This window comes from Pleurodeles waltl, chromosome 10 (genome assembly GCF_031143425.1).
Source record: "Pleurodeles waltl isolate 20211129_DDA chromosome 10, aPleWal1.hap1.20221129, whole genome shotgun sequence".
NCBI lineage: Eukaryota > Metazoa > Chordata > Amphibia > Caudata > Salamandridae > Pleurodeles > Pleurodeles waltl.
In genome coordinates, this window is record NC_090449.1 from 628,256,918 (window position 1) to 628,284,556 (window position 27,639).

General features: G+C 44.1%; 1 protein-coding gene across 11 annotated transcripts in view; it reads right to left on the reverse strand.

The window, feature by feature from the left end:
* The window catches only part of KMT2C (lysine methyltransferase 2C), a 1,516,687-nt gene that overhangs the window by 89,174 nt on the left and 1,399,874 nt on the right, over positions 1 to 27,639 (reverse strand). For 9 of the 11 annotated variants that reach the window (XM_069211124.1, XM_069211114.1, XM_069211120.1 and 6 more), the window contains 6 exons: positions 27,020 to 27,153; positions 16,771 to 16,872; positions 12,493 to 13,618; positions 10,381 to 10,517; positions 8,483 to 8,625; positions 8,057 to 8,225 (listed from right to left, as the gene is read on the reverse strand). In XM_069211124.1, coding sequence (XP_069067225.1) covers positions 8,057 to 8,225; positions 8,483 to 8,625; positions 10,381 to 10,517; positions 12,493 to 13,618; positions 16,771 to 16,872; positions 27,020 to 27,153 — 1,811 coding nt within the window. The remainder of the gene's footprint in view (positions 1 to 8,056; positions 8,226 to 8,482; positions 8,626 to 10,380; positions 10,518 to 12,492; positions 13,619 to 16,770; positions 16,873 to 27,019; positions 27,154 to 27,639) is intronic. The other 2 variants (XM_069211118.1, XM_069211115.1) reach the window with 1 other exon arrangement.

Sequence of the window (27,639 nt, forward strand, 5' to 3'; positions counted from 1 at the left end):
GTTCGGAGTTACCATTATGTAGCTTGACATAGGTTGTGACCTATGTCCAGTACATGCATAAAATGGCGTACCCGCACTCACGAAGTCCAGGAAAACAGAGCTGGAGTTCTTGGGGACACCTCTGCTAGTGCAGAGGTGCCTCACACACAGGTACTTGCAGCCTGCCCTCTGGGCTAGGAGGGCCTTCCAAAGGGGTTACTAACAGTGACCTGGTGGTGAAAGCACCTTTTCACGCAGGCTGCAACGGCAGGTCTACAGAATACTTTGCATGGGCTTCCTGTGGGTGGGATAATACATGCTGCAGCCCATAGGGATCCCCTGTTACCCCCAATGCCCTGGGTACATATGTACCATATACTAGGGACTTACATGGGGGAACCAGTATGCCAAATGTGGAGTGTAAAAATGTTTCCAATAACCAAGTTTAAGAGGAGAGAGCATAATCACTGGAGTCCTGGTTAGCAGGATCCCAATGAACACAGTCAAACACAATGACAAACAGGCAGAAAATGGGGGTAATAATGGATTGAAAGAGGATACTTTTCTACACCCATGCACTCCATCTCTTCTGATGAAGGATTTTGTTTACCATGGCAACTAATTACTTAAACGGAATGTAAGGAAATGCCTCTTTTTGCATATTCACCCCACAATTTTGGAATGATGCTGCTGGCTATTCATCTCTAATCAGACCTCACTGCCAGTGTTCTAACCCATTCAAAAGAGTATGTTGAAGTGGTTACCCCAACTGGCAGAGACTGACTTACTAATATGTCTCCAGTATATGATACCCAAGGCATGCGAGGCAGGGTGTCCACTCAGGGCTGCGGCACTGATTGTCACACACAGGGTGGCACAGAGTACAGAATGACTCCTGCCTGCATCTGCAGACTGGAAGGGCAGTTCTAAAACTGCTTGCTTGACTTTGTCATTTAGACCAATTACAAAGTCCCCACTTGCCTTAACAATATATGTAGGTCTCCCCTGAGGAACGTCTACCGAGTTTTTAACCCAGGAAGTTGTTTATCATTATGTGGGACATGATTTTATTCAAATATATCCTAAGAACAAAAATTCCCAATTTTTTTTTTCTTTTGCTGTGGAAGAGTTAGCAGTTCCACAGACTAATACAGAGTTACCAGCTAACTACTCAGTCCGGCGATCTTCTGAATGGGACCACTAAAATGGGTACTTCAAGGTATCAAATTGATTGTGGTTTTAAGCCAGACTTGATGCTTGAGTCAAATTTAATGCCACTTGTCAGAAAAAGCAACTTTTAGAAGGTGGCCACTCTGTAGCCTGGTTTGTCCAGGGGGGTTATGTGGTCACTGGCCACCATCCATCTTTCTGCTCTCCTAGGGACAGGCTTGAATGACTCCCAGGCTCATGGAACATGGAGGAGGGAAGTGTCTGTAGAAAGGAATTGGGGAGATCAAAGTAAGAAAATGAGGGTAGGGATGAGTCAAATCAGAGGCGCATGAGGGAGAATTTAGTATGGTTGTTTGGGAGATCATAGTAGTAAACAGAGGTTTGGGGTGGGCCAGGAAGGGTAGAGGAGGGAGAGCCTAGGAAGGGCTATTTTGGAGCTCACAATAGAGAATGATGTAGGAAGCTGTTTTTGTATATACTATATCAAAATGAGACATACTGTGCACAGAGTCCAGTGGTTCCCCAAAGGCTTAACAGAGGCTAAAGTAGATAACACCACTTAGCGTCAATTTGGCAAGTTAAATGGTTTTCAACAAAATAGCAAATATCTGTTCAGAAACCGTTCAAGGGAGGAAGGAAAGTCAGTACAGTTTTGAGGTAAATACAAGACTTACAGTTCCATTCTCCGGGGGTTAGGATGTCCACATGCTGGGGTTCAAGCTAACCCCAAACACACACCACCAGCAACATGGGGCTGGCCGGGTGCAGAGGTCAAAGATGATGCAGGATTTAAAATAGAGTCCTATGAAGACTGGGGGCACTCGAAATCAGGCTTCCTTGCAGGTTACCTGCGTCTTCGGAGGGCAGACATGGAGGGGTTTAGGTGAGGACGGGGAGGTCAGCACCAAACAAACCTCAGCGGCGCAGGGGAGGCTGGGTGCAGGGTGCAATCACAGCGACAGGATCCCATGCTTCTCAATAGGGGTACCAAGGGGGTCACAAAGATGCTACAGGCTAGGTCCAGGGGGGGTTTGTTCTGGAAAACCACAGGCTGGACAAGGAGGAGGGTTGCCTGCTGGACCAGTGGTCAGATTCCCCAAGGCCAGGAGGTGTGGGTTCCGGGGTACCTCTGGGTGTCAGGAATCTTCATCCGGTTCTCTCACGGTCAGGGGGGGTCCTCTGGATTTAGGCTGCAGGCGTGGTCGTGTTGGACAGGAAGGGTCAACCAAGGTGGACACTAGGTCAGAATCGCCTGGGGACCAGCTGTAGTTGGTTGGGCAACCCGTACATGGGCCAGCGGTGTTGGATACAGGGTGGGCAGGACTCATGGATACGGGGCGGTGCTGGAGTCCTTTGCTGGAGTTTCTTTCTGGACAGGGCCGCTGTCCACAGGAGATTTTGGACCTCCAGGGTGCAGGCAGTCCGCTTAAGGCTTTTCAGAGGTTGTTGGTTCTGCAGGATGTGTCACCTTTTTATAGCAGGGCTCCAGAAGCAGGAGACAGGCCTGTAGGACTGGAGCCAAGTCAGTTGGTGTCTTCAGTTTTCTCTGCTGGGGGGTCAGCTTAGCAGTCCTCCTTCTTTCTCATTGTTGTCTTCTTGAGGTCACCAGGAATCTGATTAGGTAGGTTCAGGGGAGCCTAAAATCCTGAATTTAGGGGGTTACTGGGGCTAGAGGGCAGTAGCCAATGGCTAATGTCCCTGAGGGTGACTACACCCTTCCCGTGTCCACTCCCTTTGGGGAGGCAGACACAGACCTAACCCTATTGGTCCCTGTCCTCCAAACCAAGATAGAGGATTTTGCAAGGAGGTGGTCACTTCAGCTATGGGCACCTTAGGGGTGGGTCCTAGCTAAAGTGGTCACTCCTCCTTGTTTTCCCTAATTTTTCTGCCAGCCTTGCCGCCAAAAGTGGGGCTTTGTCCGGGGTGGGCATCTCCACCAGCTGGAATGCCCTGGGGCATTGTAACAAAAGGCCTGAGCCCTTGAGGCTCACAGTGAGGTGTTACAGTTCCATGCAGAGGGGACGTGTGAAGCACCTTCACTTGGTGCAGGCTTTGTTTCTGGCCACAAAGAGCACAATGGCTCTCACCGCATGTGACCAGAAACTTGTCTGGAATGGCAGACTGGCACAGACCGGTTAGTCCTGTACTAGAAGTTTGGCAAAGATGCCCTACGGGAACATTTTCCAATAAATCCCACACTGGCATCAGTTTGGGTTTATTGTGCTGAGAAGTTTGATACCAATCTTCCCAGTGTTCAGTAAAGCCATTATGGAGATGTGGAGTTTGACCAGACCATATAGTCAATATTTACTTACAATGTCTAAGAATGGACACTGTAAGGGCATATTGCTCATGCAGCTATGCCCTCACCTGTGGTATAGTGCACCCTGCCTTAGGGCTGTAAGGCCTGCTAGAGGGGTGTCTTACCTATGTCACAGGAAGTGGTTTGTGGGCATAGAACCTGAGAGGAGTGTCATGTCGACTTTGCCTTTTTCTCCACACCAGCTGCAAAGGCATTGTACATGTGCTTGGTGAGGGGTCCCCAGGGTGGCATAATACATGCTGTAGCCCTTAGGGACCTACAGTGGTCACAGGGAGTTTGGTACAATGGGTACCTTTTACAAGGGACATAACTGTGTGCCAACTGCAGAAACAAAGGTACAGATTTTGGGAAAGAACATTGGTGCTGGGGCCTGGTTAGCAGGATCCCAGCACACTTTCAATCAAAGTTGGCAACATCAGACAAAAAGTGGGGGTAACCATGCCAATAGTGGCACTTTCCTACAAATACCAACTGCACCCTCAAGAAACAAAGATGGAACAGTACCAACTCTCTCTTCTAAAGAAACTGTTGATTCCTAACTACTGTTAATGTCCTCATACTCTTAGTGGTAACATACTGCTCAATGGTCTCCCAGACTCCACACTGGCATTACAGGAAGTTGGCTTGGTGTATCGTGAACACCTAAAGTGTTACCACCTTATACCAGGTCCAGGTATCCCCTATTAGTGATGTGTAGTGAGTGTCTAGGAAGCCAGGGCTATCTAGAGGTAGATGTGGATGAGCAGCTAAGACTTATCTAGGAGACATGTAAAGCTTATGCCATACCACTGTAGTTACACAGCACTTACACTCACGAAAGAACCACACAGTGTAACAAAAAAAAGGTATTTTATATGGTAACACAAATACCCAAATACTGCATAGACAATACCCCAACTGGAGGTAAGTAAACACACTATTATGTACACATTAGGAGTCAGTGATTAGCATAAAAGGCAATAAAAATTAGTGATAACAATAGTAAGTGCTGAAGGCTCTTCTGGGGGGGGGGGGGGGGGGGGGGGATGGGGAGAGAGGGAAAAACCAAACCATATACTGAGAAAGTTGAATATGAAAGTCAGGCCCCCACCCAAGGAACTGGAATCAGTAATGAGCTGGAGGAACAAGGAACCCCAAAAAGTAAGTACCAGAGTGCACCCCCAGCGACCAGGAGAAAAGAGGCAAGTACCCTGTTCTCCCCAATCCCACCAAAAGGAATTCAGAAGAGGATTTTGCAAGATCCAGACAAGACTGCAATAAACCAAAGGTGGCTTCTGGTAGAGGAAGACCTGTAAAGGAAGGGGGCCAAGTCCAGTTCACGTTGGAGTGTCTGGTTGTGGCAGGAGCCACTACCCACCCATCTGTGGATGCTAGACCAGGTTGACGGTGAATGAAGAAAGTCAGTAGGGCAGCACTGGAGCAGCTGAAGAGTTCCTTAAGTGATGCAGTCAGCGTTCCATGCCGGAAGAAGGATTGCAGTCGGTCAATGGTGTGGAAAAACCACCAACAAGCCTTGGCAAAGGCAAATGTCGTTGAAGAAGAAATGTGAAGTTGCCGGGGACCAGCAAGGTCCACGGGGACTTAACGCATCGAGGGGAGTCTGGGTGACCCTCAGCAGTGAGGAGAGTTGCAGGAAGAGGAGGCAGCCCCTACAGGCATCAAGCACAGGAGGTGCAGTGCGGCCCACGCAGCACACCTAGAAAGGAGTCCTACGTTGCTGGAGAAGCACGCAGAGGGCTTTGCGTCGTAGGGAAGAGTGCTGGGGGCTGGAGCTACACAGAGCCTGAAGATCCCTTGGAGGAGATGCTAACAAGCCTCAGTAGCTGCAAGAGATGCAGTGCATGAGGGTACTGTCCTGCGTGGAAAGGCAAGGTCTTACAGTCCCCCCAAGTTGGACAGCTGTTAGAGAGGACCAAGGGGACCACTCAAGACAACCACCCATGATACAGGATACACGCAGCTCTGTAGAAGAGGAGATTAACGCAGCCGGTCATTGTTGCAGTTGGAGCTAGCGGATGCAGGGGAGTGACTCCTTCACGCCAAGGGAGATTCCCTTCTAGCTTGTGCAGACTGAAAACTCATCACCCTCAGAGGATGCACGGCCGGGGAAATGTTGCAGTTTCGGGAAGGAGCCAGAGAAATAATGTTGCAGAGTCGTCCCTGCAGTTGCAGATTGTAGATCCTGGAGGGTCCAACTGCAGTTACAGTGGCTAGAAGGTGAAGTAAACGATGCAGAGGAGTCCTACTGGAATCTTGCACCCCACATCTGTGGACCCCACCCAAGAGGGAGACCCTAAATAGCCCAGGAAGGGGGATTGGTCCCCAGGCAGGGTGACCACTTATCAGGAGGGGGCTGTGATGCCACCTGCCTGTCCTGGCCACTCAGATGTTCCCAGAGGCCTCTGCTCATCTTGGATTTAAGATGGCAGAATCAAGGAGGAGCTCTGGGTACCACCCCTGGGGTGGTGACGGACAGGGGAGTGATTGCTCCCCTTCCCATTGCTTAGTTTTGTGCCAGAGCAGAGATGGTTGGGGGGGGGGGGGGGCTGTCACTGGACTGGGGCAAACCAGTTTATGCAAGGAGGGGACCAAATGTGCCCTTCGAATCATACCAGTGGCTTAGGGAGGCTATCCCTCCCAAGTCATGGAACACCTATTTCCAAAAAGGCAGAGAGTGTTGCCTCCCTTTCCCAAAGGAAATCCTTTGTTCTGCCTTCCTAAGCTTGAGCTGGTCAAGCAGCAGGAGGGCAGAAACCTGTCTGTAGGATGGCAGCGGCCTGGGCTGTCCGGGAAAGCTTTGCAAACTGGTAGGAGCAAAGCTAGGGGTCCTCTAGGGAGCCCCTAGTGCATGGAATCATAAACCAATACTGGCAACAGTATTAGGGTATGATTCCAACACGTTTGATACCAAACATGCTCAGGTTCTGAGATACCGTTATGTGACTGGACACAGGTAGTGATGTGCCCAGTACACTGGTAAAATGGCTTACCCGCAATTACCGAGTCCAAGAAAATGGAGCTGGAGTTTGTAGGGGCACCTCATCTCATGCAGAGGTGCCCTCACACATAGGGACCTGCACCCTGCCCCCCGGGCTAGGAGGGCCTAGCACAGGGGTGACTTACAGTGACCTGGAGCAGTGACCAGAAGTGAAAGGGTGCATGCAGGCTGCAATGGAAGGCCTGCACACACTTTACATGGCCTCCCATGGGTGGCATAATACATGCTGCAGCCCATGGGAAACCCCTGGTGCCCCAATGCTCTGGGCACCATATATTAGGGACTGATATGTGGGCACCAGTATGCTAAATGTGGGGTGTGTGAAGTCCCAAGCAACCAAATTTAGAGGGAGAGAGCACAGTCACTGGGGTCCTGGTAAGCAGGATTCTAGTGAACACAGTCAAAACACACTGACAGCAGGCAAAAAGTGGGGGTAGCCATGACAAAAAGAAGGTAATTTCCTACAAGCGTCACTTAGGGCATTCTACATGCCAGAGCAAGTCTCATACAGAGCCTGAAGAAATATGATCTCATCAACCACATTCTGATGGAACTTGATTGTCTCCCCTTGCCGACCCACACCATCTTCAAATCCAGCAGTATCATTTACAAAGGCATCATGATTTGCTACTGATGCAGACAATCCCACCATCACCGGTGGTTTTCATCGGACCCACGACCAGGTCACTTTTAGACTCCGAACTAAGAAGTGTGAACATGAATAACAGGGTTTTTTCAAACCATACACCTAGGACATGGAACTACAGCGCCGTGTCCACCAGAAACGCCCCAATTCAGCTCAAATTTAGAGAAGAGTTTAAAAAACACTCCTTTGAAGACCACCAAGTCACAATACATTAATCACCAGAAACCAGATGCCTCTCCTTTCACTTATTGACTTTATCCTAGTCTTTATCCCTGTACAGTATTCCACTGCTGTTTAGCTAGCACTGCACTATAGAAATACTGTACTATAAATATATATCCCTCTTCAGATGTGTGACTATGATGTAAAAGTATCAAAATAAAAGGTATCTTTTAGGAAGAATACCATGAAAAAGTGAACTCAAAGGTTTGTCTTTTGAGACAACCCTTCAATATTCCTGTGTGTAAGTCTTCAAATATGTGCTCGATTAAGACACCAATATTTAACAAAACAGTCTGGAGTGCTTTCAGACAAGAGTGAAAACTGCCAGTGTCTTCTTCAGCAGTCAAAAAAGTATATGCAGCATTTGGGGAGAACTTGAGAAGGTCTAGGCTAGTCCAGAGAAGAATCAGTTCATCCTAATAACTAAGTATTCTGTACAAGACTGTAAGAGTGAGAAGATTTATTAGTGTGCACAAAACATGCTTTATTAAACAACTTAAAATTTATTAATTTGTATTAATGTATCTATGCAAATCAAGATACTAGGTTTGTAACTGAAATCAGTACAAATGTAAGTGATTTTGCAAAATGAGTGCAGCAGTGTCCGAATACACTTCTCCCACGTGGATGTGGACAGCATTTTTCAAAATGTTAATATAAATAAAACATTTAACACAAAGCAATTTCATAATTGTGAAAAACACATTCAAAGACCGACCTGAATATGAGAGCGAGCCAAGTATACATTAGACTTCCACTCAGTCTTCATTTTACGATATTGAGAGGACTTCGAATGGACAAACTGCTTACTGTAAGGCGCATTCAATTCTCCTGTTACTGTGCTCTGAAAGGACTTGGATGTGCTGGTGCTGTTTAAGGTGTGAGGCCTATACGTTGGGAAATATGTACATAAAACAAAAGAGGAAAAAAAAAACTGAAGTTGTCTCTGAATACATCGTAAACAGAATAGAATCTTTGTCTACACATAAAGGAGACTAGTGCGTACAATATGGTAATTTCTACTTTAATATGGCACACACACACTGAAAGACAGCAGGGTCTGTAAGCAGCAGACAAGAACAAAAAAACAGTCACCCAAAACAAAACACCTGAGTTTCATAAATTTGAAATTAAAAGAAAATACCTTAACACGAACCTCTTGACATGGCTACTCGTTTTCGGCTCTGAGCGAGTGCAGCCCGTGGGGTTGATGGAAAGAGGAAGCTCCATTAATGGGTTGCAGCCATACCGAAAAGTATAGTTTTCACAGGCTTCTACCCCTGGAAGCTAAGAAATTCACTTATGTGTTAATCAGTTTGAAAACATTAAACAATAATGCACATGTATGTTCACAAAAAGTCAGGTATGCTCCTTGCACTTCTGTTTTATTGATTTTTCACAGAAGTGCCTTTCCAAAAATTTCAAGTTGCACTTCGTTAGTGTTCAGATGTACGCCGTTCACTGTGTATTCCTGCTGTTTAAAGGGAGACATTTGTCAAATGTCCTAAATGTATGCATGGGCACTCAGAATTGAAAATTATCGCTGTAACCTGATGATTGATTTTACTTCACAGGAATAAGAGATTGTTGTGGTCATCTAATCTTGTGGGTTTGTTATTACTGGACAGTTTGACTAGATCAGATTTTCTAATGGTATCAAGAGTACACTCCTAAGTTATGAACGACTTGACATTGTTGACTGGCAAAGGAAAACCTGTACCTGTAACCCATTCCCTAATACTTACACACACTCACAAATTTCAATCAGATGTTCACTAACCTATTTGTCAGTATTAACATGGACATCAGAACACACTGACAAAGTTAGGAGTTAGAATTTCCACTAACAGCCTCAGATGCGGGAAGAAACCAGGCTGCAAAGTATATATTCGTAACATTTGTAGGAAAGAGGAATACAATCAAACAGGACTGGGTGACTGTCAAAAAAACTTTCTATAAAATTGCCACCCTGAAGCTTTGCTTGGCTTCTCAATACCATTGACTGAAATATACACTCAATAAGATCATCAAACTTCAGAAACTAAAACTAAATAAAATACATTTTTGGAGCCATTAGTACTTTTTAGTGCCACACATCTGGTTACTGTGTTTTTGTTTTGTTTCTACATATGTAAATGTTTTGTAATGCACATAAAATACAACACTGTCTGGTTAAATATAACATAATGAAGTTTAGTTGCCTAAAGATATTACTGTGACAATTAGTCAAGATGCTACAGTGTCTATTCTACAATTTGTCATTAAACGTTCTTCTCTCCAAAAACCTATTATACTCATACTATGCTCTATCCTCAATTTTTGTGAAATGAGAGAAAGCAAATTGGGAGGAGGGAGTAGGTAGGGGGCGGGGAGAATCTTTGGCATTCAAAATTGAGGTAAAGTAGCTTTGTCTTTGCAGTCCAAGCTACCTGACCTTGGAAGCTATTGCCAATGATTTACAGATAAAGAGCAGGCAAGGCTGTTAGTTCTGGCACAGCTGTCTAGTGTGGCTAATAAGTTAAGCATGACAAGGAGCCAAACTTTATTTTTAAAGCAGCATGGGCCTGGTATTCCACAAAGAAAACATGAGTAACTTGCTTTAATGAATGGCTATTGTCCTTAACAGTTTTGCAATTTTGTGACAAATTCACCATGTCAGACAAGCTTGGGGCTTTCCACAGAGGAAAGCTGCTTTCTCACATGAAAGTAGCCTTCTGCAAGACAAGTCTTCTGATTGTCATCTCAAAATTCTACCATCAAGTTATTAGGTGATATCTAAGTGTGTCACTTAGATCTATAAAAACAAAAAAGTCCTTTCAGTAACTAAAAATCTGAGGCCATTCAGATGTTTGAAAGCGGATTATACAATTCTCTGAAACAACATTATAATCATCTGTATTAACAGTCATGACTGATGCTGGACATATTAATCATGTACTATGCAAATGTCTGAGTGACATGTTTCTGTCCCCACCAAAATATGTACAAATAAATCCTTTTGCGATCAAGCTTAGTACAAAAAGTATAAACGTCAGTACTTACAGATTCAGCTATTCTCGCAACAGCAGAGACTGTTAAACCAAACAGGTCTTCCCCTTTCAAGTACATTGGAAACAACCGTAGGATTTCAGTGTCCTTTCTACAGCGTGCAACAGGTTCCAGGACTTTATCCCAAACACCTAGTCATTTAATTCACAGGATACAACAAGGCATACAAAGTTACTTATAACCCAAAGGAGAATTCCTTATTTAAAAGGCCTTATTCTAAATGTTTCTTTTACGTGCATACATATAAAGAAAATAAACGCATGCAAATTATTCAGAAGCAAATATGTGTCCGATATTGGCAATTCAGCACTGGACTTGCATGAACACCAGTTTAAATTAAACATCTATTTCTTTCTGAATGCCAGCAGCTAGAGACTATCAGTACTCTAGCTGCAGCTAGAAGCCCATCTAACAGGATTTTGAAAGCCCATCAAGGCAAAATTATTACAGAAAGTACTTAAAAAGAGCAGGCACTCACACAACACTAAATACGACTAGACTCCTTTGCTTACCTGGTGGTAAAAAGTAAATGGGAAGGCGGTGAGAAGCATTTGGTACTAAAATAGGTGTAACTTAAATGGGCACAGTCAGTAGAATGTGAATTTGCACAAGCAACAACTCAGTGAAAGCTGAAAATTACTGGACCAAGATAACATTTTCACCTCATGGTGCCTTTTCTTTAATATTATCTCAGTGCAGTGGCTTTTTTGAACACCACATTACTGGAAGAGACATTTTCAGTATAGAGCCCTTTCAAGCTGTTTTAGATTTCTCCAAGACTCAAAAATGTAAAGAGGCATACAGTATCAGTGACAGTGGCGACTTCAGCCTATTTAAGAATAAAAACGCCGGTAGAGTTTCCCTCCAAGAACCTCCCAGACTCCAGGGAAGGTACATGTTATTTTTCCATAATGTTCCTTAGATACATGTAAAAAGAAGGGAAATGCATATCTCTGAAAGAAGGAAAGCTGTGCTTTCCAAGGCAGTGTAACTTAACAAATTGCCTTCATTAGGGTCATCACGTAAAAGGACAAAAATATTGTCTAGTGTTATCACATTATCACAAAAGGAAGGTTTACAAATTTGTAGCAATCTATTATAGGTTGAACAAATTTAATTGAAAAACGTTTTAAAATATTTTACACTGATCTGAGACTGGCCTATACTGCAGACTGAACAGTTATTAACTGCAAGATACCTACTCAGCATGTTTCTAATGGAAATCATTCACACATTTCACAGAGGGAAACAAAGAAATAGGGGGGCATATGTATTGGTTAATAGTTCATATCCAAAATTAACTTACAAATACTACACTATATAAAAAGAATACTGTTCCTTGTGGACTACTTAAGAGATCTTGTAAGATACAACTAAGACCAAATATGGGTTGAAATACTAGAACATTCAACTGATTTCTTTCCTTTGATGTGTTCCTAACAGCTCACAACGTTTTCAAGTGAAGCATGATTCTTTTGAGGCTTATTCAGATGTCAACTGCATCAACAATAGAGGTTTGCCATTTAATGCTAACCTTCAACAGCTACCTATGGTATCACAATGCTGAATAAATAGTGGAGCAAACAAAAGAAAAATTTAAATAAATAAAAGTATGAAAACAGAATTTCAGTTCTAATGAGAAAAAAAGTAAAAATTGATACAATAGATAATTTCACTGTATTTATGAAGATGGATTTTCACAGCCACAAAAATGTGCAACAAGGTCACAGCCACTTGATATATCTTATCCACTATTTCAGCTTGTCCAAAGTAAGGGGACAAAAGTGATCTACTTTTTGCCAACTAACAAGCAAATCATGGTTAGTCACCATTATCAATACCTGGTGACTGCAGTTTCAATGCATGTCACTGAGAAGCTTAACATCAAGCTTCCACAAAATTAACACTTACCTATTGATAACGTCTCCATCAATTTGACACTAGAGTACTTTAAGACAATGAACTAAAAAAATATGGCATGAAGCTATCACAATGTGATAATGACAAGATCTGCATTTAAATTGTAAAATGTTATCTCCAAAGAAACTTTAAAAGTTAGTCATTTTTATTTGAGCTTATCGTGTAGACTTCAAATGTTTTTCTTACCTTTTGGTGTTGCATCGCTAAGGACCAGATCTTCATGGCCGTGCTCAACAACTCTGATGACAAACCAAGGAAGGCCATCCTTCTCCTCAATGCAACACAAGTACCGACAGCGCCTGTTTGCATAGCGCATGCTCCAGTATAGCCGACTAGCTTCGTAACCAACTGGAAAGAGGGCTGTTGAGGAGTGGAAAGCATGCATCTGTTGAGGCATTAGCTGGCCAATGGTGTGGAAGATTAAACTTCCAACACGGAAAGTATGGTCCCGTTCTCCACGTTGTACTATACTTGCAATCTGCCGCACTTCATCTCGCTGAACATAAACTCGCCGAAAGACTGCAAAATAATTAAGTTCTTGCTCATGAGCTCCCTTTGGCTTGTGCATGGGGCAAAGCATAGTTTTATCTTTAAAGAACATGCATTGTGCTTTATTGGCACAGGTAAAGTGATAAATGTTGGTACACCGTAACCTGTGACAGCCACTAGTGGCACCCATTTTGTGACAGAGTACACATTTCATTTGCATTCCTCTGCGCAATGCCAGTTCTACATTTATTAAGGCACCAGCTTGTGTCTCATAGACCTCAGTAGACCAAAGAGCACAGTTCAAATGGACCCAGACATCAAGGTCAAGGTTAAGAAGTCTTGCCGGTCCGTTTGTATGTCCATCGCCTTCTGTATGACAGAAGCAACACTTCCGATAGTCTCTCGGGAGGGGGTCAGGTTTCAGGGATGTGCCAAGTTTATTAATAAATTCATCTAGTTCGCCTTCACACTGTGTTTTAAATATTCCTTTGGGAATTACAATCTGAATGTTCCATTTCTTCCACTTCATTCCTTTCCATTTTTTGCTTGGTGGTCGCAAATCCTCAAATCCACTATGAACTGCTTTCATCTTCGGCTTCAGCTTTACGGTTACCTTTAGTTTATCAGGTTTAGCTTCAACTTTGGTTGTTTCAAACCCAGCAGGTGGAAAGTTAATGGGTGGGGAGGAGGATGGAGGAACCTTTTCGTGCAGCTGAGGCAGACAATGTACATCCAAAGTAGATATGTTGTTGCTATACTGATGAAATGCGGCTTTGGGAGAGGTTTCTTGTAAGATAGACTGCTTTAATGAAGAAAATATTTCCTGTAAACAGTAAATAGGAATTCAAATTAGTATTAAAGTACAATTACATACACCACTCCTTGCAGCATTCAAAAGCATTAGACCTTTGCTTACAACTGATACAAACTCAGGATAGTTATCTGATACCTAGATTTGTACACTTAATGGGCAAGAAAATATACAGCTTTGAAATTAGATAGTTATCAACATGAGTTACCACTGATCTTCCACAGTATACCTTGCTGTGATAAAATGAAGGAACACTGAGAATGGTGCGGAATAACAAAAAGAAATGTATTTTGTTTTATTTTTACCTGGGCTTGAAAGAAGAAAGCAAACCAAACTATCAGACAAGTCAGTGCTAGAGTGCAAAGTTGTAGTTGTATCTTAAAGAGTCAAAACTATACAGCTATTACCAAATCGCAGACCAACTCTAAACAATAGCACTGTTCACTATCTAAAGGAATAGACAAAAAAGACGTAAGTGTTAAGTAAAGGTCAAAGAAATAGAAAAATCTACTACCCATATGAGGTAACTTTAAAACAATTTATTACAAGCTCCTACCATTGATAACGTTTGGCAATGTAGCCAAACATGTCGATAGTACAGTAAAGTGTGCCCCCAAGCACAACGTTAAGAGGTCAAGATGCAAGAGCAGATCCTTGCTATAATCACTGTGAAAAGCATCACCGTTTGGCTGCTCCATATGTGTACTGTATTGTATTGTAATAGTATTTATATAGTACTTACTACCCCTGACAAGGCGTTGAAGCGCTTTTCGCGAGTAGCACGCTACTCTGGAATTAGTGCTGGATTAGTATAGGGAAATATGAGTACAGTTTTAGTATTATTATGAGTTAATTTGAGCCGCGGATATGTGAGTTTGTTAGTTGTATTGGATGGAATAATGGAGAGGTGGAGGAGGGATGAATCCAGAAGTGTTAATTGGGAGTTTATAGTAATAGGATTTAGGGTTGGGATGAGTAAAGGGGGGACAGAAGAGGGAAGAGTCTTTGGAAAGGGTTAAGGAGATCATAATAGCAGGAGGGGTTTTGGGTGAGTTAAAGGTGAGATAAATTAGGGAGAATTTAGTAGGGTGGTTTGGGTGATCATGGTAGTAAACTGAGGTTTGGGTGAGTTAGATGTGGAAGAGGAGGGAAGAGCTTCAGCAGGGTTATTTAGGAGATTAAAGTAGTAGAATAGATTTGGGATGAGTCAGAGTGGGATTTCATAATTTGAATTTTATTCATAGATTTTATTATTTTTTATTTTATTTTTTTCTCTAGTACAGCAGGACTAGAATAATAAATAAATAGATATATAAGTACATAGTAAGGGAAGATATGTCCAAGGAATACAATAATGGGTATAAAGTGCTACAAACTGGACTACAAACTGCATCCTGAACACCAATTAAAGAAAATTAGGATAGAAGGCTATGGATCAACAATGTCTTGCACTAAACAATATGTTCGATGTTTCTGCAAAAATCCCTTGGAACGCCTCATGGTCAACTAAGTTTCTGGGAAACTGATGAAAATCCATCTTTGCCCTATGCATCAAGTAACAAATTCCTGTGATACCTTCAATGCCATCCTCTTAAACTACTCAATCACTGTTCCTTTATTGTTTCTATAGTCAAACGTGGATGGCACAGACAAGATTTTCGGTTCTCCAGCTGAAAACGTTTAACAAATATGGTAAATGACCTCAATATCAACTACTAAAAAAAATATAATTCCACTGGTGCAGTGCAGGGTACTGTTCACTCAATATCAATACAGACTACTAAAAAAAAAAAGTAATTTCACTTGTGCAGGCAAGGATACTGTTCGGACTACACTGTTCAGAATGTCCTCTCTAGCCAGGTTTATCAAAATACATCTCACCCAACTGAAAGCAAAACAACATAAAGTGGGGTGCCTGCGCTCTAATACTGATGCAATCTTTTCATGAAAACTCAGTCTGTATTTAGGATTGCCAGCCTACGGAGATGTGTATTATTACCCATCCATACATTTCCTCTCCTCCTGGTACAGCACATTTCTTTACTCCGCTGCCTCCTCAAGCTATTTCTAGCCTTCATTTAACCCTTACCATTCCACTTTTTTATTGTTATAAATATCTCGTCATTTATGACAAATACAGAAATTTTTTATTAATATCGAGTAAAATAAATACATCTACCTAACATTTTGGGATTATGACAACTTTGACTTCAATATACAGTACAAATCAACTATAGTTATCTATCTAAAAACATTCAAATGAATTACTTATTTTCCCCTAACGGGCCCTTATCACAATCCTAATGTTAATTGAAAGACAATGCTGAAACACTGGTGGTGTTTAACTGTAACATTACACAATCCAAATTATTTTAACATAATTTAGGTGCAGTATGGAGCCACTATGCTAAACCTAATGCTATTCCTATCACTCTCACTAATCATTTTTGAATGCTTATTTATATTTTATGTCAATGTATTACATTAATTTGATAGCATTAAATATAATTCAATTATTTCAAATATTTAGATTTTTAATGATTCCTTATCCTACCTCTAATGCTATCTGTAACCCATACCATCATTCAAATCATAACCCGATATGCATTTTTGTTCATTTTAATTTATTTAATTTTACCCAATCATTTTATGGGGTTTTGGTTGAAAGGTCTTAATATCCGAACAAGAAATGTCTTTGAGGCAATGGTAGGTTGAGGTCTATTTTATACAGATTGTGGTGAAGGCCCTCTTGCAAACAGGTGACAGAACATGAGCCTTTAGCTAGGTGTTCCACATAAGGTTCATCCCTTTGGAGACAGAGTGGGCTATCTGGGAACTGTATCTAGGAGTGCACAGCCAGAATGTGAAAAAAGGACAGGGGATGCACAACTACTGTGATGCACTGAAAGAGGTCACTATGTCCTACATCATGCCTGGCAGGAGAATCAAGAGGCATTTGACTTTACAGCGATGAGGAGCAACATTTAGAATTCACTTTCTTTAAGCTAGGTAAGATAAAGCTTATAACTGTAAAAATGAAACAGTAAATTAGGCGACTGCGGAAAGAGAGTGGTGTTTCATATGTACTTAAAGTTAGTGTTCATTAAATATCTAATGTAAAGGTTATTGATTCAGCATATTGTTGTTAAAAAAATAATGGTTACCTTGCTCTCGAAATGCTTTATTTGCGATGAATGGAGAAGGAAACAGTTGTTACTGCAGAAGACAATATCATTCTCCGCCAAACCAAGACTCTCATTGTGCTCCTACGGATCAAATTCAATTAGACATATTTTTACTTAATATGAACATTTTCAAGCTATAATATCATTTTAGTAATTGAAAAGTGTTCCATGACTATTAGAACAGTGGGAGGTTTATTGGTTTAGAAAGCAAGAGAATGATGTGGAATTGGGCTGGCCGGACCTATTTTGGCTCTAAAAGATCTACTCCTTTTTTCACTTTACTTTTGAACTGCATGGAGGAAAGTACAGAGCATAAGGTATACATATCCTGGAAGGTGCATATATGAACACATTACTAATCTTCAGTAATGCCTTACCCTAAAATTATCCCCAGGCGTCTGACTGGATCCAGAAATTTTTGGCTCCATGTGCGTTGTTGTCAGCGCTGAAAATGATGTGTGCAGTATCTACATAAGTGCCGCTATGCAGATATCAGTTTCTTTTTGCAACTTTCCACCCCAGGAGTGCAGAGCCACAAAGAACACTGACCACTGGTGTAGAAAACTAAGGTACTAAAAATGTGAACAGCCTTGACACTAGAAATCTTTTTGCAGAGCAGGGAGGATGGCTGAGTCGGTAAGGAATCTGCAACTAGATATTGTCTCTACCACATAAGGTGTTACCAAAGGTAAATAACTTGTTCATCTGATAGAGAGTTCTAGTTGCAGATTCCTTAGCGTAGAATAGATACCCAAGCAGTACCTCCCCGTGGACTGTGAAACAATTTCACACTAAAAAGTCCTCTGCAGGACCGATCGTGCAAAGTGCCTATCCCTACGGACCTGACTGTCCAAATAACAGTGCTTGGTAAACGTGCAGAGATGCCTAAGCTGCTGCCTGGCAGATGTCCAAGACCAGAACTCTGCATGCTAACAGTGGTCATGTGTGGAATGAGCACTCAAACCCTCAGGGAGTTGCCTCTTAGCCAGTGCGTAGCATATTGTAATGTAGAGCACAATCCATTGGGAGATGGTCCGCTTCTGCACAGCCTTCCTTGTCTTGGCTCCGACATACCCCATGAAGAGTTGGTTGTCCACCCGGAAATCTTTCAGGCAGTCAAGGTACGGAGGCCTGGATGAAAAAGCTTGGAGCTCAATGACCATCTGGGCAGATGTTACTGCCACTAGGAAGGCTGCCATGATGGTAAGGAGTCTGAGAGGACAGTTATGCAGTGGCTCAAAGGGAGTGCACATCAGAAACAAATACGAAATTGAGGGCCGACTGAGGCATGATAAAGGATGAAGGTGTAAACCTAAGTAGAAACCTTTCAAAAACCTATTTACAAAAAGGGATTTGAAGAGGGATGGCTGATCCACCAATCGCAGGAAGGGTGCGATGGCAGGAAGGTAGCCCCATAAGGTGCCCAAAACAGAGCCCTGCTGGGCAAGGGAAAGAATAAACAGAAGGACCTCAGAAAGGGTAGCAGAGAGAGGGTCAACTTGCTTTTCTGCACACCATGCCTCAAACTTGCCCCAGCGGGTCCAGCACACCAAATTACTGTCATTGCGCGTTCTTGGCGGTGGTGAAGACATCTAACCAAGGCTCTCTCCAATGCTGAAAGAGACCTTGAACCACCTCAAGATGGAGATGTCATTTATTATTAGCTAGGGATCTTTGGTTGTGTTCATCCGTTCTGGCGTTCAGAGAGCCCGCCATGTGTTGCACCACCAGGGATATGCCCTCATGTTCCAGCCTTGTCCAGAGGCACAGGGCCTCTTGACAAAGGGTCCACAACCTACCCTACCCTGTTTGTTCCAGTACCACATGGCAGTGGTGTTGTATGTGAACACCTACCGTAGCCTTCCCTTGATGGAGGGTAGAAAGGCCAGTCAGATTCCCCAGAGCTCCAATAGATTGATGTGGAGGACGGATTCCACCAGAGAACAGAAGCCTCTGATCTCCTCTCCCAGAAAGCTGACACATATCCCAGGAGTGGTGCATCTGTCACCACTGTAAGATCTGGTTGGGGAAGGGAGAGGGGTCTGCTGCGGACCTAGTGGTGGTCCGGTAACCTCCACTGCAGAGCTTTTGCAGTTCCCTACGAGATCTGGATCATGTCGGAAAGCTTCCACTGATGCGCCTTCTGGAATTTCAGTTCCCACTGTAGAGCAGACATATGCCAGCAGGCATGAGCAGGATGCAGGATGCCGTGAGGCCCAACAGCCTCAGAGTCAGTGTCATCGAAACTCAGGATAGAGGCTAAAGAACAAGTTACCTAACTTTGGTAATGCCTTATCTGGTAGAGACATTCTAGTTGCAGATTCCTTACCATAGAATTTCCCCCAGGAGTCCGTCTGGATCCGGAGATTGTTCTTGAGCAGAACCCCTGCGTGTCATCGGTTAGCTCTGTGCCCATTGTTGACATCGTACGGGCCGGGCATGATGTTGCATGTCCTATATAGGCACCATCCCACCACACTGACGTCAGTTTCTTTTCAAAACTTTCCATGCTAGAACCGCAGTGCCATGAAGAAAACTGACCACCGGTGCATCAAAACTAGGGACTGGAAATGGAAGTCACTGTCCGTAGAAATCAGTTCGCAGAGCACGGAAAATGGGTGGGTCGGTAAGAAATCTGCAACTAAAATCTGTCTCTACTAGATAATGTGTTACCGGAGGTAAGTAACCTGTTCATCTGAAAGAGACTTCTAGTTCAGATTCCGTACCTTAGAACAGATACCAAAGCAATACCAGCTCAGGAGTTGAGTCTGCAAACCAAGATCATACAAGGAAGTCCAGCAGGACAGAACGGGCAAAGCAACTTTTCTGACCAGACTGTCCAGGCAGTAGTGTTAGGTGAATGTTTGCAGTGATGCCCATGTTGCTGCCTGACAGATGCCAGGACTGAAACTTAGTGTGCTAACACAGTGGTTGCAGCTATCACTCCGGTGGAATAAGCGCGCAAAACCCTCCGGGGTTTGCTTTTTAGCTAACCTGTAGCACATTTTAATGCAGAGAATGACCCATCTGGAGATGGTTTTCTTCTCCCCTGCCTAACCTTTCTTAGCACCCATATAACCAATAAAGAGTTCATCATCCACCCAGAACTCTTTGGTACGATCAAGGTAGAACACCAATGCTATTTTTGGGTCCAGGCGTTGGAGTCTACCTTCTTCCTTAAAAGGATGTGGCGGTGAGTAAAATGTAGGCAAGGTGATGGATTGGTCCCGATGAATTTGGCAAAAATAAAGCCCTAGAGCCAAGCACCAGTTTGTCAGGATAGATGGAAAGGTAGGACGGCTTAAATGATAATGACTGCCGCTCACTCACCCTGTGGGCAGAAGTACTGGCCACAGTTTTTGATAATGTTTTTAATGCCAGATGCCTGAGAGGACAATGGTGGAGAGGCTCAGAAGGAGCACATGTTAGGAATGTCAGAACCAAATTCAAATCCCATTGGGGCATGATCAATGGGGATGGAGGAAACATATGGGTAAGACCCTTAAGGAACCTACTAACAATAGGAGACTTAAACAAAGCGGGTTGGTCAGCTAATCTCAGAAATGCAGAGATAGCAGACAAATAACCTTTGAGGGTGCCCAAAACAGAGCCCTGCAGGGCCAACGAAAGTAGAGAAGAGGACCTTGGAATGAGGAGCTGAGAGGGGGGTCAACTTACATGTCTGTGCACCATGCCACAAATGTGTTCCGCCGGCAGAGGTATACCATTTTAGTGGCGGGACACCTGGCTGCCAAGATAACGTTACAGATTGCGGGTGAAAGGTCAATAGCTATGAACTGTCACTAGGCAATATCCACGCAAGAAGGCGGAGACTGGACAGGCTCGGGTGCGGAACCCTCCCTTGCTGCTGCAACAGAAGATCCTCGGGAAAGGGCAGTCTGATCAGAGGATCGATGGCCATGCTCAACAGCTCAGGATACCAGACTCTTTGTACCCAGTCTGGAGCCCCAAGGATTACTTGAGCCCAGTCGTTCTCGATCTTCTTCAGAATTCTGTGCAGAAGTGGAATGGGCGGAAAGGCATATCGGAGGCCTGACCCCCACTTGACATGAAAAGTGTTGCTGAGCGAGTGCCGCCATGGAAACTTCAATGTGCAAAACTGCTGATATTGCGTGCCTTCTGCGGAGGTAAACAGATCTAACAAAGGCATTGCTGAAAGAGACCTTGCACCATCTCCAGATGGAGATGCCAGTGAGCCAATGAGCTCACCTGGGATGCACCTGTGTGCCTGTGGAGTGGTACAAAAGACCTGTAAAGACTTGGGCAGCATTTCAGCAACCCCAGATGACTTCCCTGCTACTTATGCTGTTTACTGATGATGGACTAAATCCAGAAACACATGTTTAGAGATACCAGCACTATCGCTACCAACTTTGTTAAAAAAAACTACAGCAACTTTGAAGTAAGCATGCTGCATTTAACAGGATCAAATGGGGTAAAATGTGCAGGGATGAGAGGAAGTGTGCTCCCCCTTGTACCCATGAGAATAAGGTTCAGGATTTGACACGGGCAAGGCTAAAGTCAGAGCTGTGTGTAGCCAATATGGCTATGTGTCGGCAATTGGGATGGGGTCGATACCGCCCAGTGGCAGGGGCAGCATCGACTTCAGAACCCGCATTGGGCAGGGGTTGTTCCAGCTCCCGGAAACTCAGGGAGCCGTGAAGCCAACCCAGAAGCAGACTCCGAGCATGGAGGACTAGAGCGGCGATGCTCCCTTTCCCTCATCTTATCGATCGACGGACGAGGTGAAGTCGAAGAACACTTGTTCTTCTTCTACTTTTTATGCCTCGACTTACCCAACCCTCCTGAGGACTTGTAGTGGGACGAAGCTGAAGGAGGGGGTCCGCGACCATTCTTGGGTCCTTCCGCTCAGCAGACAGCGACGTGGAGCAGAGTGCCGGGCCACAATAAGCTTTAGGGATCGCTCCCTCAAAGGCTTTGGATTCATGGCCCGTCACTCGGAGCACGGCTTTGGGTTGTGGTCGCGCTCCAGACACCACAATGTCACGAGGTGCAGATCTGTCACAGACATCACCCAATGACAGGATCTGCAGGGCTTGAACCTGGTCTTACGGGAAGACATCCTTGAAGAGCCAGGAATGTACACACTCAAAAATCTTCGACAAAGAGTCAGAAAAGACCAGTCAAAAAGTGACTAAGTAGATCTTCTTCCGAACAGTGCTGTCTGGAGCAGAAAGAAGGAACTGATGTCAGAGTGCCGGGGTGGCACCCAAATAGGACCCCCAACATCTGTCTGGCATTCACAACGCCAGATACCGAGCTGACCGATGCCACCTGGTGGCGCATAGGGGTACTACTCGAGAAACATCTCCTGATTCTAAGGTACGGAGTCTGCAACTAGAGTCTTCATCAGATACATCGGTATCATAGCCTTAAGATCCTGGACTCACCGTTCGGGAGGATCAGCCCAAAATTGCAGTTTGCAGAACAGCTCTGATGAAAGGGAGCATCTGAGAGGAAGTCTGTGTGACTTTGGCATGTTGATAGTGAACCTAGTCCAGTGCAGGAGGTCCGCCGTGGTCTGGAGGTGGGAGATGACAGCCTGGAGCAAGCCTGCCTTCAACAGACATCCTCGAGTTGGGGGAAGACTGGTACTACTGATCTCCGCAGATGAGCTGCAATCACCCCCATCACTTTAGTGAACACTTGAGAGGCGCTGAAAAGACCAGAGAAGAGCATGGCAAACTGAAAGTGATTGTGACCCACCAAGAAGCACATGTAAAGCCTGTGAGTAGACAGAACGGGGTGTAAATATGTATCAAGCAAATCCTACACTACCATTGAGAATCCTGGGTCCAGGGCAGAGAGAACTTGAGTGAGTGTGAGCATTTTGAATTTCCCCGTCTTAAGGAATAGATTGAGAAGGTGCAGGTCTAATATAAGGTGGAGGCTTACATCCTTCTTTGGCACCAGAAAGTGGGGGATACCAAGCACAACCTACTCCTGATGCCAGCATTCTCTCTAAAGCTCCCCTGGCCAAGAGTACCAGCACTTCCTGACAGATTAATGTGATGGGGGGGGGGTCCTCTGTCAGCCTATCATAAGTGGGTGGCATGGGTGGTCACAAAAAGGAAAGAATAAGGATGATCTGTAAAACCCAACGGTCGGATGTTATTGACACCAGTGGTGCATGTGATGGTGGAGCCTGCCCCTCTCACTAGATGCCCCTGATGGTTCGGAAGACAAACTAAAGAGACTTGAAGGGTGCAACTGCAGGGTGTGGGGAGAGGTCAGGTGGTGATTGGACTGGCCTGACCTCTGGTACCGGTCTTGTGGACTTTGGGAACAGCTGGCTTGGCCACAAAAATTGGGCAACCGGCTGGCAGTGGTTGCTGGTAGGGTAAGGAGCTGGTTGACAATCCCTTCCATGGCCACGAAAGGGTTGAAGGTAGACTGGGATAGCAAGGGGGCAGAGAACCTGTATGTAGCCCTGCTGTCTTTACAGTGCTCCAGGGCCGAGTCCACCTTCTCTCAAAACAAACTGAAGCCAAAGAAGTGCATGTCAATGAGCGAGGCTGGAACATCCCCTGAAAAGCCAGTGGTTCTCAACCAGGCATGGAGCCTAAGGACCACAGATGAGGAAATCTCTCTACCGAGTGAGTCAGTTGAGTCCTGTCCACATCACATAGTGATCCTGGTTGCATCTTTCCCATCAGCGATTGCTTGAGTGAGTATGGGTCGGGCTTTCTCTTAGACCATAGACAGCACCTGCACAACTGAGTCCCAGTGGAGAAGTGTGGCACAATGGTTAGAGCAGCAGACACTGATGCAGAGATCTGGCCCAGGACCAGGGTTCAATTCCTGCCTTGGCGGGTCTTGGGCTCAATTCCCTTGGACCAGCTAATTCTCGCCTCAGTGCCTAATCAAATTAATGGGTCCCAATCTGTAACTCTGGGCAATAGCTTGCTTAATCTCCACAACGGCCCTCACAGCGCTTGGATGCCTGGCTTCACCCTGGGGCTGTCCAGGAGAGGGCGCCTCACAGGGAAAAGCCAGGAGGGGTTCCACAGCAGTATGCGTACAGTGCCTTGAGACCCTAATGGGTGAGTAGTGCGCTATACAAGTGCGAAGTTTATAGGTTTATTTTTTACAGATTGTATGGAAGAATAGGTAAAAGGGGCACAGGGTGTTAGGCTGGCAGAAGAGACATCCGGTTCCTGAAGGTATCCAGCCTGTTGGATTCCCTATCCAATGAAGTGGTAGGGAATATGCAGAGGTTGACTTTGGAGGTGGAAGCTTGGCCCACCAACTCTCAGAGGATGGGTGCTAGGTGAGGTAACTGGGGGTCCCTAGAGCAGGGCGATGGTGGACATTTGTCCTGTGCACAGGATCCCTGTGCAGGACTTGGTCCAGGCCCAAAGCAGGCTGTTGGTTAGGTTTTCATAGAAAGGGTGAAGTGGCTCTGATCTCCATTAATAAATTTGTCTTGACTGCCACTGTTGACAATTGAAGGTCCAAGGCTTCAGCTGCCCTCCTCACCACCAAAGTGAACAAGGCACCCTTTTCTGTAGCCACAGTAGAGGGAGACAACAGGCCAGTGGTTGGTGAGGTGTCCAGCCCTCTGGCATCCGCCAGATCTTCATACAAGGTCCTCCGGTTCTTCAAAGGGTTGTTAACCTTAAGGGTCCTCAGACCCCTCCACTTATCACCCAATCCGGGTCTGCCCCCGGTCACTACTGGAACCGGTGGCACACGACACCTGTCCAGCTCCATGTCGGAGTTGGAAATGATGATAGTGGCGGCACCACTGATGGGTGTTGGTGGCATCAGCACTGGAGCGGGCGCGGATGAAGATCGAGCTCGCTCAGCAGTGCCCCAGATCTGTCACTGGATCGCAGGTGCCCAACTGGTGCTGAGGGCAGGCCGTCCGACAGAAAACCAGGAGGGTCCCCTTTGAAACCTGTGGGGTCCAAGGGCACTCCAGAGGGGATGGGTCATCCAAAGATGAGGATTATGGCCTTCTAAAATTCCTTTGGCTCGGCGGGGGTCGCTCTAGTTCCTGGAAACTCAGGAAGGTGCAGACGTCACCACAGAGCTAGGCCTTGAGTACTGACGGGCCCAAATCGTGTCCGAAGACTTGTGCAGCGAAGTCCAAGACCTCTTCAACTTCTTCTTGTGGGACTTACAGGATTTTGCAGACAATTTAGAACGTGATGATGATCACACACAGTTTTTGGGCAACGAGGAGCTTCAGGGGCTGCTTCCTCAGCATCTTTGGTTGCATGTCGCAGTAATCCTCGCACATCTTGACATTGTGATCTCGCTCCAGACACCAAAGGCAAACCAAGTGCCACTGACACCTGGTGGTGACAGGGGGCGCACGATTTGAAACCTGACTTTTGGTGGACATCCTCACACCAGCAGACAAAGTCTTGAAAAAATATATGCTAAAAGGCTGAAAAGGCCAGTCACAAAATGACTGAGGGATAGCTCTTCTCGATCTTCTCTTACTGGCATGGAAAGAAAAGAACTGACATCAGCATGCTGGAGTGGTTCGTATATAGGCACACAGCGAGTTGTTTCTGGCACGGAAAAAGTTGCGGACACCACACAGAGCCCAACAGTGCCACCTAACGATGTGCAGGGGTAGTGCTCCTCAAAAGTTTCCGGATCCAGTCTAATGTCTGTGGAGCATACTAAGGTAAGGAATCTGCAGCTATAAGTCTCTATCAGATGCAATATATAGCAAATTTCTTCATTTTGTCTATATTCTCATTTATCATCATCTGCACTATATTTACACAGCACACATGTCCTTATACTTTCCCTTTATCTACAGGTCTCTGTTTCAGATGAGCTAACGGTCTGGTACATCCCCCGTTCATAACATGGCACATTAGACAGTTACAGAGGGATGTCCTGTTCTCATTCCATAAACTGCTGTTCAACATGTTAGCTAGCAGGATAGTAAATAAAAAAACATTAACTGTGCCTTCTGTAGTTTGAGAAATTGAGCCAGATTCACTAGCCTGGTATCTGGTCATATATTTGTGCTTACCATTGACAACAATGTGATCTATTTTCATTAATCAACAATAACCAGGCATTTCCATACCATCTACAGGAAGTTGTTATTGCCACATACAAATTATGAACAGTTAGCTTTAAGCTCAAGATTAAACTTACCAATAGTTTGTTGGGTTCAATAGCTGCAAGCTAAATCCCTGTATTGCATGAGCTGAAAGGTGGCATTAAGCAAAACCTGCTTCGCAGATTTAAATGGAACCCACTGAGCTCATCATTAATTACAACTACTAAACCCATTCCTCACTTGCATTTTATTTTCAAATGTGAGTTGCGTGCTGCATCCTGCAGCAGCAGGTGTGTGTTTGTGATGCACATGACATAGCCATACCAGTAACAAAACGTTTAACAACTTGGTTTATATGGCAACGATCACTCACTTTTCTTATTCCACTGCTTGAGGCAGCTGCATCTTAAATATGGAAGGAATTTAGGAGTGTGGGATTACTCCTTAATTCCTTCCATATTTAAGGACCAGCTGCCCCAAGCAGTGGAATATGAAAAGTGAACGATGGTTCTACAAATCACCCAACAGAGCTGTATTAGCATATTCTTTACTATCCACGTCTAATTAAAAAATTATAGAGGTTGAAAGGCTACCTTGATGGATACCTAGTGGGAATGTAAACGTTTTACATAAATCTAAACTTTAATCAAACTAAAGACAGTAAAACACGCCGTAACCTCAGCAAAAAAACAGAAGAGTTAAACGTTTGTAAATCAGACAACTGACTGCACCACACATGATCGAAAACACAAAAACAAACAAACGCTTAAAAATGAAAAAACTGCAACCCATTAAACTTCCAATAACAAAAAACTTTATTTTCAACTAAGAGCAAAATGTTTAAATTAACAACATAGGTTAAAAACATTTTTAATTAACTTTTCTCAAATAACAGAATGGACAAAAGTAAGTCTTATGTGGATAATTAAAATATAATTTTCATTAATTTATAAGCTTATTCTGAAAAAATGACTGATTTCAAACAGGAACTGAAATTATGAAACAAATACCATAAGGGCACAGACAGACAGGTTTGGCTTTTGAGGGCATACACATTCACTAGAACATATTTATATTTTAAAGAAAAGAAACAGAAGACTTGAGTAATTTCCTGACTTTGATAAAGGATATAGGAATAGGTTTACATTTTCATACCTGTTTGATAAGAGGTAGATCTCCGAGGGATTTCCTTACACCGCCACCAAGAACTACTACTTTACAGTGACGACACCACTGATGTCTTCTTCCTGGACTATCTACAATGTGCTGGTCCTTCAATGCTGGTATAACTAAACATGTATATTTTATTAACAAACAAAAATATTCATTAGTAAAGGTTACTTGCAATAAGGACAAATTTACTTTTCAACAACATGCTAAATGAATAATACTAATCTCCCACATTTAGCATGTAAGAGAATGCTCAGTTGGGGTCTAAACTCTCATATTACCATGCAGTTTCAGTCCAAACTGCTGTCTGCAAAATGGAACCTTTGTTATAAATAATGTGCCTTGTGACTACTCCTATTTCTGCATTAGTGTAGTAAAGGCAGATTCTAAAAAGTGAAGTGAACATCCATCCTATTATAAAGAGGGTGCGTGGTAAACAAGGTACAAGAACTAGCATCCAAATAGGTTTTGTTGTGAGAAGGATTTCAGAATAACTATTGCCAACTGTGTAGATCTTCTTGGTATAACATGCTTGCAATCCTTTCACCCTGAAAATAAAATAATAAGTATAAATGACACCCAAAAACATTTTACGGCAATAATTG